Source organism: Pantherophis guttatus, chromosome 6, assembly GCF_059756535.1.
Source record: "Pantherophis guttatus breed Tessera chromosome 6, ASM5975653v1, whole genome shotgun sequence".
Lineage (NCBI taxonomy): Eukaryota > Metazoa > Chordata > Lepidosauria > Squamata > Colubridae > Pantherophis > Pantherophis guttatus.
The window spans coordinates 53,485,815-53,501,961 of NC_142068.1; the positions used below are offsets into that span (position 1 = coordinate 53,485,815).

Here is a 16,147-nt window from a genome sequence, read left to right on the forward strand (position 1 = left end):
ACAAACTACAAAAGCTTCTACATGCATTCTTTAATCATTATCATCCCAAACAATTTCTATAGTGCACAACCAGCACAATCAAAGTATGTACATACTAGTAAAATGACTTCATCTATGTGAAAAATTATTATTGTGTGTGCAGCTTTCTCAAAGTATGTTTCAGTTGGAGATGTCAGAACAATCAGATTCATGTGTAATGCTAAGTCATGGTTTCTTTCATTATAATTTATTGAATAAAACATATTCGTAACAAATACACCAATCACTAATCCACAATGAATACACTATTCCATGGTTTAAAAAATGTTTGAACCTTACCAATAACATTACATCTCATAAATTATCGATGGCTTGGTAAATGCTATTATTCTGTCTTGGGTTTAAAAGTGTTTCAGGGTTCTATTCTTAATCACACATTAAGGGGCTTCCAAACTATACAGCAATATAACAGTCCTGCTAACACACTGTGCTCAAAATTGCTGTAGAGGCAGAATAACTGTTATTATACCACTTACAGTGCTAGTTTTATCTACTACAAAGATTTTCAGAGTTCAATGAGGGGCTATAGTTCACATGTGGAGGGGAGTATTGAGGCCGTAAAATGGAATGGAAAGCCATATTATGCATTATATGGATAAGGCAAAATTAGGGAAGGTAGCTTGGAGGGTGTCTATTTCTTAACTATAATATGTATATATTAGGGTTTACATTGTCCTTTTTACGTATTTCTCACCTCAAAATGACAGAAATCGATGTTACTAATTTTCAGTCAGAAGACACTCTGAGGGCCACTCCGAGGGACTCAAATAGAAATGACTACTTTATTTAGAAGTTTCATAAGGGAAAACAGATAAAGCAGACATTCAAATACTCTTGCCAGAAAGGCAGAACAGATTTCTGAATCCAGACAGCAATGCAGACCTTTCTTGTAAATGGATTCTTTGTGGGCTAGATCTTATCATTTTCTTTTGGTCTCTTTTATCACAGAGACTCTCAAGTGACCTCAGACAAAACAGGAAGCCAAAGTTTTGTCAGAGAGTAAGATGTCAGTGCGGTTAAATCAAAGCTCAGGTGTGTGCAGTGATAGTAGTCGCTTGGGGCTGGGAAATCCTAAACTTGGAAAGTGGCTCCAGCATATCTCAGGAACAACATCAGAGTTCTCTGTCCAGAAGAGTGCATGTTAGGAAAAGTTAACATCCTGGGCAGAACCCTCCAACCTTAGGCCTATGGTTGAGGACTCAAGACTGAGGAAAATGCATACCACCAATAGGAGTAAGAAGGGAGTTATTGTTTTATTTTATTATTTATGCATCCACCCATCCACCCACCCACCCATCCATCCATCCATCTATTTGCCATAGATAAAATGGAAACATTATTACCATTGTACATTAGCATTTCAAAAATGAATAGCAATGCCTGCTAATATTGTAATCTTGGTTAGTGCTTTTGTGATATACAGTATGTAAACCTGAAGGCTATTATTTTCCTGCCTGAGTTGTTATGTGGTGTGAATAAGACTGACATGATTTTAGGGCTTCTTAAACTAGAAAAGCAGGATAAATATATTTAAAACAAATAATCTTGTTTTTTCTAACTAGGCAGATATGCTTGGCCTGCTTCTCAGCCACTGGAAAATCGCTCCAAAGATTTCTGGAAGTTGTGATGCTGACACATCTGGAGATGCATTCAACTGGAGAAGACTACTGGAGAAGACTATTATATAGTGCCTTATAGTAATAAAACCCTAAATAATAGTAATTATTTATAGTAATAAAACCCTAAATAATATTTATAGTAATATTATATAATATAATAATATTTATAGTAATAAAATCCTAAATAATATATTATTATTTAAGTCCACTGTAACATAGGAGTTAGAATGTTAGATAAGTAACAGAATGTCAAGTATCTTATTATTTTATATATAATTATTACACATGATTTTTCAGCTCATGCAATCCCCAAAGTGTTCTCACACGTCTAATCAACCTATCCATTAAAAAAACCCTAATATTCAAAAATCAACAGCATCATAAGCCATTCTAAAAAGTACAAATCTAAATCAATCTTTCTGAAAAACAGAAAGGACAAATGAATCATTTCTGTCATGAGATTTTAGAATCTAAGCCAGATTTCTTGAACCTGGTGTCCTCCAGATGTGTGGAAATATTGCCAGAAGTAACAGCCAGGATGCCTGCGGAGGAAACAGTTGTTCGTCATTCTGGCCTGTAATGCCTATTCCCTTCCCCAAGAAGCATGCAAGGACTGGAATAACCCTCCTCAAAGATTCATCCTCTTCCTCATCTTGACATCAAGAACTTAAGAGGGATATGATCTTGAGAAGGACTTACATTTTTAGGCACTCAGTTTGAATTACCTGCAGCCATGAATACATGGATTCCTTTTTTCTTCTACTGAGAAATTGCACAGCAGCCAAAAACTGTATTTCCTGCCTACCTCAGATAGAGGCACAGTTCAGATTTTCATCCTGATCTTAACAATGACATCTGACCTTCCAGAAGGGGGCCTGGGGTAGGATCAGTTACGTTCTCTTTTCCTGATTCTGTATATGGTTTCCAAGTGGAAACATCACCTGCAGAATTTAAGGGTTTGAAGTATTGTGAAATTGAATTTAAAAAAAAAAACAGAACAGCAAAGAATCCACTGATCTGATTCAGAATAAAAAATGCTAGACTCTTTACATGACCTTAACTATGTCTAGTTTTTCCTGTATATTTACTTCTGAAATAGCTGGATCATTCAGTAACTACAAATGCTATCTACTTTACTTTTTTAAAATAAAGAAGGCAAGCATGGTACCCAGTCCAGCTTGGCTTGGTAGCAGACAAAGGATTAAAGATCCCTTGCCTTGCATTACGATTCTGAGCCAGGTGGAGAAATAATCTTCATGTTATATGCAGTGTTTCAATCTTAGTAATTAAAAGCATCTACTCAGATATTATTTGCTCCAGGAGAAAAACAGCACCGATGTTAAAGTTAGCTATTATCCTGGAATAAACAGGAATCTGGAAGAGAGGGCAGTATTATTATTGAAGCCACAGTGTGGAAAGAATAATTTAAACAAATATTTTTTGGTATCATGATCTCTGTTTTGATATTTCTCTTTCTTGCTACTTCTTTTAAAGAAATAAGCCATGGGAACTATAGTCACACATTTCATTTACTTTGGCTCCCAGCCATCTGTATTCACTTGGAAACGGGAAAGTTATAAGAGCAGGATACTGGGAATTCTGAATGGCAGTGAAATTAAGGAGGCATCTATATAGAACGATTAATTCATTATTAACACATCAGTCTGGTGTATATTCACTTTCCATTCACATGTAATTCTATTATTCTGAGGGTGTTCTAACCGAGGCTGATGAAAAAGATAATTTATTGTGACATTTTTCTCTTTTGCCAATGATTAGAGTTATACATTGGATATAGCCATAAGGTGGTGAACCCTAGTTTATTAAATAATGCAGAGCTGACTGTATTATTTTTTTTTTCCAAAATAGCAAATTATAAATCAAGGTTACAGAGACAAAGTCTGGATTTCTACATATTGAACCAAGATCAAATAAAACACATTATTATATTAACAGATCTGTGAATATGGTTGCTGTCTAGGCTTGAAAATACAACAGATTCTGACTACAATTGGGTTTTTTTTTTAACTTGACATCTCTCTCTCTCCCTCCCTCCCTCCCCTACTCTCTCCTGTCAGTAACTTCTGTATGTACACTGCCACTGCCACATATATTTTTTACATTATTTTGTGGGCTGCCTTGAGGACATTTGGTGTTTTAAACAATTAAAAGACTAGCATGTAAAATGGACAAGAGATTAAGCCAACAGCATTGGTAAGCTTTTCAATGGGCTATTGTATCACTGGGATATCATTGTCTTTCTAGAAGTCTAGTTGCGTGCAAACAAAGAGGAAGTGACATGCAGATGCGGTTATTCCGATTCATGCACCAGAATACTGCTTAACAGGCTTAAATTGGCTACAAGGCTTAAATAGGCTACACGCTCTTTCTCTCACTACAGTGTTATACATTGTACTATTAATTCATAATTCAATCTTTACATTTACTCTCTTGCTTATCATATCATGTATAAAATTATCTTGAGGTTATGTCTTTTATGAAATTGTGCTGTCATAATAAGCCATATGAAGTGGCCAGAAGACAAAGAGAAAAAAACATCATCTTTCCACCACACCATGTCTTCTGCAAAACTTTCTAGGGAACAACTTGGAACCTAATTCTATGGAAAATAAGGATATGAATGGTTACCAAACAGTTAGAGCAGTGGCCTAGGACTAGGGAGATCCAGGTTCAAGTCCATTCTTAAGTTATTTAAAGGTAACTAGTAATTTGGGAGCCAATTATTATCTCTTAGCTCAGCCTGCTTTGCAAGAACTTGTAGTCAAAGATCAGAATCAAAAGAAATCACCATTAAAAATGCCTTGACCTTAGGAGGAAGGGCAGGACACACACCTAAGAAATAAATAGGCAATAGTGATCTGTGTTCCTTCTGTCCTATGTGTGGACTTCCTGTACAGCAGCTGTTGTCTTCTGTGCATGGAATGGAGAAGGCCATTGTCCTTTCAATTGCCTCAGGCAGTAAAATGTTTGGGACAGCTAGTTTCAAATCTAAAACTAAAACTGCTGGCAAAAGTAATGGCAGAGGAAGTGGAGGGAAATTCCTTTCATCTCCAACACACCTGCTGGACACCAGTTTGGAGAAGTTAAAAAAGTAAACACAGCGTTGTTCCTGAATGGAAACCCCCCAAAAATTCACTGTTCGACCATCGTTGATTGGCAAGCAAGAAACAACCCAACACCCAGCACACGTTTTGGAGCTTTCCAGAACTCTTAGGACTGCTTTTCCTATCGCCTCATTCCACGAACTGATCTGGAAGACGTGAAAATTGATGTTTAGCACTTCAGCCCAGGGGAAAAAAACAAAAAGCGGAAAGTGGAAAAGATGATCCGGGGCAGTAGTGAAAATGAGTCTCCTCTCCAGCCCCGCAAACACATCACCAACCAACTCACCGCTGTCCTGTCTGGAAAAGACGGCAACATTTTTTTTCCCCCCGAGAGTCACGCGCGGATTAGGAAGAGGCAGCGGCAACTTTGAACGGCCGCTGCCCTCGGCCATTCTCGGCACCCCCCCTTCCCACGCCACCCCTCCTACCCCCCCCCCCGTTCTTGCTATTCTCTTACGGAGCGGCTGTTCCGCTGGCCAGAGACGGCAGGAAAAGCGACGGCGTGTTGCGGCTCGTCTAGTTTCAGCAACGAGAAGGTGCAAAAAGCTGATTAATCCACCCTGCCTAGACAGGAGGAGAGATCCGCGGGAGCAGAAGATGCCCCAAGGACACGCAAGAGGCCGCTCCACGCCCCTTTCCCGAGAGCCGCAACCTTTCAACGCCGCCCCACCTACGGGACTTTCCTCCGTGGGAAGCCAGACGGCAGGCAGACCCTCTCCGCGCCCCTTCCGAAAAGGCTTCCCTCTGAACTCCCTAACCCGCCGCTCAGTTTCGGACAGGAGGGGCGGGGGCGGAGGGGGAGAGACACCGCTCGAAGGGCTCCCCGGGAATTTGGCGGGGTCGTGAGGTCCTTGAGAGCGGCGGCGCCAATTCCTCTCAGAGAAGGGCGTCCCCTTCGGTCACCAGGCGAGTCCCGCTCCGGAGGTAACGAGGTGGCTGCTACTCCGGCCGCCCATTGGTTGCTGAGCGCCTGACGCGCGGGCCGCGGGGAGGTGTCCTGGACGCCGGAGCCCGCCGGAGGAGCGCTCGCAAACATGCTGCAGCCTCGAAGCGAGTCGGTCGCCGTTCCGACGGCGCTGGAGTGGAGAGGGACCCGTTTCGCCTTCATGCCTCCAGCCTGGATGCCCTAAACTGACCCTTTTGCCTCGCTGCACAGCCATGGGAGAGGGATGGCTCTTCTTAGAGGATCGCCCTCCCAACCGAACCAACTTGACTGCTCGGGCTGGCCTGAGACCTCTCAACTTCTCCACTGACTTCGATCTACCTGGCTGGAAAACGGAAGAATTGTCCCAGCAGTGGGTGGTGGGCATGAGCCTCCTGATGTCTTTGATGGTGACCTTCATTGTGGTGGGCAACGGTCTGGTGATAGCGGCCATTGGGAGGACGCAACGGTTGCAAACCCTCACTAACGTCTTCATCACCTCCCTGGCTTGTGCTGACTTGGTGATGGGCTCAGTAGTGGTGTCCTTTGGTGCCACCCTAGTAGTGCGAGGTTCTTGGCTCTGGGGCTCCTTCCTATGTGAATGCTGGATTTCGGTGGACGTCTTGTGTGTGACAGCAAGCATAGAGACCCTGTGCATCATTGCAATTGACCGTTATTTGGCCATTACTTCGCCCTTCCGCTACCAGAGCCTCATGACGAAGAGACGTGCCAAGATCATCGTCTGTGTTGTCTGGGCCATTTCTGCCTTGGTATCCTTCTTGCCCATCATGATGCATTGGTGGAGAGATAAAGCCCCTGAGGCTCGACACTGCTACGACAACCCCAGCTGCTGTGACTTTGTCACCAACAGGGCATATGCTATTGCATCCTCTGTCATCTCTTTCTACATCCCTCTTTTTGTTATGATTTTTGTCTACATTAGAGTCTACAGAGAAGCCAAGGAGCAGATGAAGAAGATTGATAGGTGTGAGGGCAGGTTCTACAATAATCACCAGCAGCACCAGCATCCAGTCCACCAGCACCTGCCTATCTTGGGTAATGGCCAAACTAATAGAAGAAAAACATCCCGGATTCTAGCTATAAGGGAACAAAAAGCTCTTAAAACTTTGGGCATCATCATGGGGGTTTTTACTCTTTGTTGGCTACCGTTTTTCCTGGTCAATATAGTCAAAGTCTTTAATAGAGGTCTTGTACCAGACCAGCTCTTTGTATTCTTCAACTGGTTGGGCTACGCCAACTCTGCCTTCAATCCCATCATTTACTGCAGGAGCCCTGATTTTCGTAAGGCCTTCAAAAGGATGTTATGCTGTCCTAGAAAAGCAGACCGGAGGTTGCATGCCAGCACTGGAGAGCTCTCTCATTACCCTGGAGGTTTCATCAGTACCCTGGGAAATACAGCTCCATGTACTCTTGGAGGGACATGGTCTGATTACAATGGTGGTATGCAGGATGGAAGTGACTCCAGCTTGGAGGAAGGGAACAGTAAAATCTCCTATTCAGAGTCCAAGGTATAAAGGGCATGTGGTGAGTGGGATAAAAGAAATGGGAGGGTATGTTGCATATTACGAAGCAAGAAAGGGAGCCAAGACAATAGATAGGAGGGGGAGGACCCTTAAAGGAATACATCGGGAGACTAGCTAATATTCAAAACTCCAGACTGACTTTTCTCAGTTGGAAGAAGATGTTATTTACCTGAAGTACAAAGCAGGTGAACTTGTATACAGCATACCTCTTATACAAATGGAAGGAAACAAAAGAGAGACCAACCATTGGGAAAAAAAGGAAACTATTCATTTTCCAAGTCATTTGGATTATTATTTTTGGATTGTATGCTGCACAGGTGGCGGTGGGCAGGTTAGGTAAGTAGGGAGTGGTGTCCCAGGAAAGGAACAAAAGCAAGTTGCAAGAAATTTGTAAAAGAAATGTTTCAGGAAAAGCTGAATTTGTAGCAAGGGTTCAGCCAAACATTAATAGAAAAGCAAAGCAGGCTGTCCTGATACTGAAGGAAATAGGAAGAAGCCCTTGGCTGACAGTTTAATTTTAGAGCTAGAGATAACGCCCTTAGTTGTTTTTACTACTATCGGGTCTGACAGTAGCAGAAGTAGCCTTTTTTTTTTTTTTTTGCTTTTAATTTATTCAATCCTTGAAAGGAAAAGAAGAAGTGCTGGCCACCTGTTTATCTTTCCTGAGATCGGTGTGAATTTCAGGCAGGAAACAACTTTAGAAACCATACTTAAAGTCACTTTGGAATAAGCCATTGAAACATTTTCTAATGAGTTTTGTTACGCAGTCTGATCATCCAATGCATGTTTAGTTGGAAGCAAGTTTGAAGAAACTTGTTCCTGTATACAGCTAAGTGCTCATTACTTTGTAGCCTTGAAAACCTACATGCTCCTTAATATCCAAGAAGATCCATCAGAAATACTGCAAATGCAGAGTATTTTGTTTTGATCCAATTTCTTTTGGGTTTGGTCCTTTTGCCCAGTGATGTCAGGGGTGAGGAATATCGCTTTTCTTATCATATGAGACATCAGCAGTAAGGCTATAAAACATCTACCTCAAGCTGTGCATATTGTACAGGGAAAATGTGTTTATATTAAACAGCTTATTTATGTATTGCTAGTTAAGAGTTTTTTAAAAAATAAAAATAGAGTCAGGAGTATCTCAATAGACAAATTGTTCACATTGAAAAATAGAAGAGAAAATTTGGCTACAAGCACCAGAAATATGACTGCACATTTGAAAAGAATGAGAGATTTTTTTCCCTTTTTGCACAGTATTAACAAAGTTCTCTCTGTAAGTCTTTCTCTCTCTCTTTCTCTGTCACACACACACACACACAAACACACACATTCTTATAGACAAACCCACTGGAAAACAAAGTAGATTCCAACTTGATTTCTATTACTGGCTGATGGTTATTTTTTAAAACAATATTATGTGATTTAATGGAGGTACTGTAAGTATGTTCATACCCAAGAGTTTCTATTAGTAACTTCTCTAAGTCCCAGAAAATCATGTGAACCTTTTGTGAATTTAGTGCTTCATTGTCTTTCTCCATTTTTACTTCTGTGCATTTATGTGTCTGTGTGTCTGTGTATGCCGACGGACTGTATGCACATGCATTTTATATTGTATTTATATTCTTTGGGTGCCGTTTACTACTGTATGTCATTGGTCTATGTGCAATAAAAAACACTGCAGCACAAGCAAGTGTATTTACAATGTGTCTTTAAAAGTACAGGAATTATATCCATTTTTGATTAAAAACAGTGACTGTTTTTCTGGAAATATAGATCATGTTACCAATACAGATGAACTTAATGGCTTTTCCTGACATAATTGTCTTTTTAAAAAATAAGCTTGCTGTACCAAATAAGGCAGCATTCCTGTTACACTGAAGACTGTTGACTTCTCCTGAAATTCCAGGGCTAAAAACAAATCATTTCCAGCTTGCCTATAATTACATTAACTACTTTTTTTCTGATCGGTTCCTTTTATCAGTTTAATGTAGTCTGATAATAAGAAAAACTGAATGAAATGGCTGGAGATGGTACATAAACAGTGTGGATTTCATTTGAGAACTATTAAGAAGGAGAGATTAACTGTGCTTTGATATGCACAAGCCATACATTGTTTGCGTACAATAAATCATACAGATGTCTAGTGATATACTTGAGCTACATGATAATCCATAATAAGATTTTAAATCAGTCCAGAATAAGGACTTTTCTAACTGCTTTACTGCTGTGCCTCTTTTGAAAAGTTGCAGTACAATAGAACAGAAATCACTGGTAAAATAGAAATCAGTTGAGAAAGACAAACTCTAATTATTGTGAAGTTTCTTAATTTATTGCCGCTTGTTTGTCTATTTTTAAATAGAAGCTGGTGATAATTTAACCTTAAATCTCATGATACTAAGTGTTATTTAACCTTAAATCTCATGATACTAAGAAACTGTCCCCTCAAAAATGTGTCCATTAGCATCATAATTTCAAGTTCACTAGTGAGTGAATGCCAGCTTTACTAGCAATGTGATCACTGTGTTTAATGAACATTTTGAATAGACTAGTTTGATTATCTCGCAATTTCAGATACTTATTCATTGATACTGTTCCTGACAGGATTTCTCCACTTTCATTAACAGTAAAGCAGCAGAATCTCAAATGAAATTGTATGCTATTAGAAAGCATTGCCAGCTAAAGGGTCTCATGGCTATTAACTATGAAGAGAAATTATTTCCAGAGAAAAGAAATAGAAACTGGGCTATCATCAGCTGATTGTTGCCTTGAATTCATGATCTGGAGTAATCTGTTGAGATCTAGACAATGTTGAATATGTTTCATTAAAACTAGAGAGCACACCAGTCAGGATAAAAGAATTGCTTGTGCTTTTTAACTATGATTGTGTTCGACTTTGAAAGCCAGGTAAAAAAAAATGTTGGATCAATAGTGCAATTTATTTTAAAAAGCAGACTGCTACCTACTGCATTAGCCTTCACCAGGCTGCTACTCTCTAATAGCATTGGGATAAGAATTCCCAATCAGCAGAGCCAATCAGAATTCTGCCTGAAAATTCTAGAATTCGTCATAACTGCATGCTGGAAAGTCATTGGTGTGGATAAGGCTGATTTAAAAGATTTCCACACAGTGCTTTTGATAATATGGTAGACACAATGCTATGAATTGAGAGTATGATGATTAGAAATGTCATTGGTGCTGTCTACTTCTTATAATAGTTGGCCCTTGGTTCCATTTTTTTTGTTGGTTCCATTTTGGTCTTGATTTTCCTCTAGATAGCCTTAAGTATTCTTATGTCTTCCATTATATTAGGAACACATTATGCTATGTATTAAGTTGTGTAGCTATGAGCTTTGTATCATGTTTCTTGGCATGAGTTTATATGCTGCTTTCAGTTTCATTCAACACTGAAATTAAAATATGGGGGAGGGGAAAGAAACTGATAGAACTGAAGTGATTTTTATTGATAATAATGGGCCGTGAAAGAAAGAGAGAAGATTATTGTCAACATATACAAAAATTCCTCTTTTTTTTCTGACTGAAGGATGGTACATCGGCTCCGTGTACTAACTATATAAAGTTTGGAGGGAAGCAGTTTACAGGGTATGATGTTCATCAGTTGCCTTGGACTATTTTAAATCTACTAAATAATCTGGGCCTCACTCAGCAGTGGCTGAGTATCACAATGCCATGGATAGAGCTTAACATGTATCAAAGTTTGGCCCTGAAATTTGTCTTCAGTGGCAGGTTGGAGTCACTTGTGTGGACTACAAAGTTTTGGGATGCTATGATATTCACACAACACTTACAGGCAAATACACAGAGTTGGTCCAGAGAAATAGATTTTGGTAACTATGGAGACTGCACTGGCAAAATGCCAATGAAGCTTGTTTTCTGCTGATATATAGAATGTGATTAATGATAACAAAAGCTTTTCCAGTTATTTCATGTACTTTGATAAGAAGCAATACAAATATGCATACTTTTGATACATCTATTGAAACCTACGTCCACAGATTAGCCAGAGATGACATGGCCAAAAAGAAAGTCTTTGCACACTGAGGAACCTTCTATCCTTTTCAGGTATACAGGCACATTGGCTGAAGTAGACAGTTCAACTTTTAAAAGCCAAATAATTAGTGTTGATAGAATTGTTGTGAGGGGTAAAATTCCATGAAATCAAAAATATTCATTTTATATTGCTGGCTGGACATTTTAGTTATGTTGAAGCTTGAGTTTGGAGCTGTTGATGCACAGGGCCCCATAGTTCCACAAGGTGTGGTTTGGAGACCAATTTTTCTACCCAACTGAGTCTTTCATCTTAAATTGCTACAAGCTTTCAGAACTGAGAGGAATATTTTGGGATGAAACCAGATTTAGGAAACCAAAAGACTGCTTTGCATGAGTGGAAGAATCCCTCCCTTCATTTAGACTTGGATGGTTGTAATGTCATTTCCATGGCAGAAAGTTCTGAAAAGATTATAATATAGGTAAGGAAATGTTGTAGGTAAGGAAATCTTATTTACAGATAATATTTCTGTATCTGTAGTATAGAAAAAGAAAAATTAATTGATAATCAGATACCATCCTTACCAAAATAAAGCTTTTGCTACAGTTATGTGAGTTCTCTGCTTGTTTACATGTGATGCTTTTTCGCACTGTATTAACACCATTTTTAACAGCAAATTCAGCTGTCCAGGAAGGGAGTATGACACAAATCTGTAACACAATCACGGAACGCACATGAAGAAATGCATTTTGTTGGAAGGCGCATCAGAAATTTATTGCTTTCTGAATAGAAACAGGGGAAGTTGCTTATCCCAAGGGTGTATCTACCGACTCTCCATTGTTTTAGACCTGATGATGTCTGGAGTTCAATAAGGACTTTTCAACCATGCTATCATCCTGTTCTCATGTGTGTATTTTGTGGTTATGCTTTTCCCTTGATGTGAGAGTTTTTCACATACAGGTGATATGGAAATATTTCCAGACAAGTAATAGCACTTAGACTTATATACTGCTTCACAGTGCTTTTACAGCCCTCTCTAAACTCAGCAGTTTACAGAGTCAGCATATTGCCCCCAACAATCTGGATCCATGTTTGCACTGACTTAAGCATAGCTTGGTGTTTAGCTATATGCTTCAAGTTAACAGAAATGCTGAACACCAAATGGCCTGAACTAGATGTCTTTCATTTTGATGTTCTACATATCTATTGTGTGATATTTTCTTCTTCACAGCACTGTAGAGATGATGCTTAATCAGAAACACCACAATTCAAGGCAGCTGTTAAGATCTTTTCAGCATCATTTAATGTTACATGCTTTCCTTCCACTTCCCTTTGCTTAGATACTTACAGTATATGGAATTTGCTTATCATCAATTTGAGAAGAAGGAAGCATAAAAGCACCAGAAATTAATTTCTATGCAAAGCCGTATCACAGCCTCCATTATGGAATCTGTAAAAGAATGGTCTTGCATTTGTCTAAGGATGCCCAATATGAACAACATTGGGTGAAGGTAGGTCACTTGTCATTTAAGTAAAATATGTGCTTTGCTGTGATGGAGAATTATTTAAATCAGCATTGGGGAATTTGATGCTCTGCAGTCATTGCTGAACTATAATTTCCAGCAATCTCATGCAGCATGCTGGGAATTTGTAAGTCAGGGACACCTACAAGACCATTAAATGCCCCACCCTTGGTGCTACTTTTGACTGTAATTCCCCAATACTAAATTCTAAATTCTTGAAAGTTTATATTTAGTTTATTAAGTTTCCAAATGACTCATGAATATTAAGACTATTAGTCTATTAAGGAGAATTTAATCTTAAATATATGAGTGTCAGTGGATTAATTGATTAATGGTGCAATCCAATAAATGTAACATAGGAATGGAATATAATATGGCATGGAAAATCCTTACTTTGAACTTGAAGGCTTTTTTATGTACTTATGTCATGTTGGAGTAAATTTCATTGAATACATTCCAGGCTGTAGGGCTTTTTTTAAATATGGTATTCAAGTTCACTTCTTAATAAAGTCATTTTAATTTAGCAAATACACGACCTGGCTCTGATAAATACAATTCTGCTGTTCCAACTATTAACAGAGAATTTCACCCATGAAGAAAGTATATGATGGCAAGAAATAATTCTGTTTCGTTTTTTGATATTTTTGGAATCTCAGATTTTGTTGAATATAAATTTGTGCACAATTTAAAACTGCTGAAATGAATACAAAATTTGGGAAAGTGTGATTATGAGTATGCATTTACCAATCTGATTTGCCTATATTCTGGAATTGGTTTATGCATGTAAACATTATCATCCTGTTAATTTCTCATCCATTATAACTCACAATATCTACAGTATCTGCATGGACAGATTCCCAGTCAGCTAACGATATAACTTGCATCCAAACTAATAGTGAATTAATCAGATTTGTATAATCTATTGTGTAAAAACCATTTGTTCCAACCCAAAGATTAATGCAGAGATTAATAAATAGCATGTTTGCTACAATGATATAGAGTGTACACCATTCCTGGAAAAAAATAAATTAATCTTCTGCAGTCGCACATTGGGTGACCTAAAATTCAGTTGTTGACTTGGCCATGAAGTTCACTGGTTTAACTCAAGCTATGCATTAACCAGCAATCTTTCCCTACCTTACTAGGTTGATGTTGCTGTGAAGAAAAAAAAAATGTGGAAGGTGTCTATGGAACATAAGTTCTTTGAAAATAAATGTGTAAGCGAGTCCTCATATCCTAAACCACTGAACACGTTCAAGGAAGGGTACATAACTCAAATGCAAGTGAGATAATTGGAGAGTATGCACGCTCTTGCAGAACTATTTGGTTGGAGTTTTCACTGATATTCTAGCAAACATGCATCATTTCCTTCCTCCCTGTTGCTAATTCATCATGATGAACTAATTTATACATCAAGATGAGCCTAGTTTAGCTATGAGTTTGTTGAACACTTTCGGTAAACTCAGCCCTGGCTTCTGAATAAAAAAAAATAATGCCCTAATGTAGTGACATTCTTTGAGTTTATTTTAAACTTAAACATTTTGTTTATAACCTACTCAAAGATTCAGAATGGCCATTAACAAATTTAAACTGTGAATCTGTGTCTTTTAAAATGCTTATCTGCAAAATGCAGCCCACTAGCTGTTCCTAAGATGATTCACAGCACAATCCTATGGAGGTTTTGTGAGTTTGTTCCCAGGTAAGTGCAGACAGTCTTGCATCTTTAATCCTGTTATCATCTGTGAGGTGACATTTGCAAAAGTCCAGCTACGGTTTATGCTTTTAATTACAGAGGCTTAATAAACTTAATACCCTGTATTACATGTACAACTAAGGCTGATTTTATTTGCCTAGCATTAGTTTCAAAGCAGTGTTAACTAAATAGAATTAAATATATGGATTCTATCACACATTTGTCTCCATGTGTACAGGAAATATGGAAAGATTATTGGCAAACACTTTATTCTGGATTATTATTTCAGTACAGCGTGTTCTTAAAAAATGAAAAAGCATGCCCAAGAAAGAGTTGCAGGACAGCTGGAATAGCGTGAGGCAGAGAATCCAAACATCCATGATAGATCTCTTTTTTGAAGCAAACCAGACATAAATTAACAAAGGAGCTATAGTCAAAAGTGCAAAAATATCACATACATTTGGATTGAAGTTTGGATAACTAACGGAGTGATGAGAGATAAAAGAATATAATAAATCACAACCAGCAATCACAGCAGCCGAAATATGTTGACCTTAATAGGTCTTCTTGTCTATTTTCTTCCATTAATAATGAAGGATTAATACTGTAATATCCAAAGCATCTATAATAATGAATGCCTCTAACTCTGTAAAAAATACGCTCATTATAGTTCTGCACTCTGTAATAAGAATATTTTCCTGTCTCAAACTGTGTTTTTAGTTCCTAATCAAGTGGGGGGAGGCGGCGTTTTCTGTTTCACCTTGTTATATCCTAACCTATTCACACTGACCATCCTATTCTAATAGGATATGTGATGAGCTTGAGAATTATGTCAAAATTATTATCACTAGCCCTTCCTTTTAGACCTCAATTGTATTTCCTATTTCTTTAACTTAATTCCAAAGGAGACTTCAAAAATACTTTGTCCACTTTGGATGTTATATTCCACGTGGCAGGAATGATAATGGGAAGAAGAAGAATGGTAGGGGTTTCGGTCATTGCTAAATGCATGATCCCCTGTATTTTTGCCAGTTTCTTTATTCATAATGACACCATGTAAGCACAGCCAGAATAAGGATGAAAATATATTTGGCCTCTGTGTTTTGGATTAGTCTGATCCAACAATCCTTCATCGCCTGTAAGAGTAAATGGGGGATTTTGACAAGTGTTTTACACTTTCAGAAGCAGTTTACCCAACTAATGTGAGAAAACAAAACTGCAGTTAGCTTTTTTTATTAACAAATAAATAAAACATAAGCGTTATTCCTTTAATTAGAAATAAACTGGTAATAAGCAATAAATCAGCCTTACTGAGAATAAGAGAAAAGTAGTGAAGCAGAAATATCTTCAAGGAGGAACAAGGGACACAGAAGAATGAAAGTAGCATCATTCCCTTTTGTAGATCCTTATACAATGTACATTGCAATATACATTACAAATATGGACCAGTAGCATGTCAGTGCCTTTGCTTTTTGGTGAAAGCAGCAAGAGCTTGTCAACATCCATACAGTGAAGTTTCAGGAACATGAATGGTTAGAATAAGAGTTGCTCTGGCCACCTGCTAGCTACCAATGATCCGGAGGAATGTTTCAGAGCTGCTTATTACAGATCCAGTGCCATTTTAATCAATGGCAAACTTGACATAAAGGTTATTAACATTAGTTTGTCATTACTAT

At 38.4% G+C, this 16,147-nt stretch overlaps 1 protein-coding gene and 1 long non-coding RNA gene across 2 annotated transcripts; one reads left to right on the top strand and one right to left on the bottom strand.

The window, feature by feature from the left end:
• Positions 1-210: 210 nt before the first annotated feature.
• LOC148113118 (uncharacterized) lies at positions 211-5,778 on the bottom strand. Its single transcript, XR_015728654.1, has 2 exons — positions 5,241-5,778; positions 211-2,599 (listed from the first exon to the last, which is right to left on the bottom strand). It is a non-coding gene; the product is annotated as an uncharacterized LOC148113118 (long non-coding RNA).
• On the top strand, positions 5,643-15,000 carry ADRB1 (adrenoceptor beta 1). The gene is made up of 4 exons (XM_087872910.1): positions 5,643-7,234; positions 8,681-8,685; positions 12,606-12,766; positions 13,924-15,000. The coding sequence occupies exons 1-3, from the start codon at positions 5,942-5,944 to the stop codon at positions 12,664-12,666; spliced, it is 1,359 nt and encodes a 452-aa protein (XP_087729036.1). The 5' UTR covers positions 5,643-5,941; the 3' UTR covers positions 12,667-12,766; positions 13,924-15,000.
• The last annotated feature ends 1,147 nt before the right edge of the window (positions 15,001-16,147 follow it).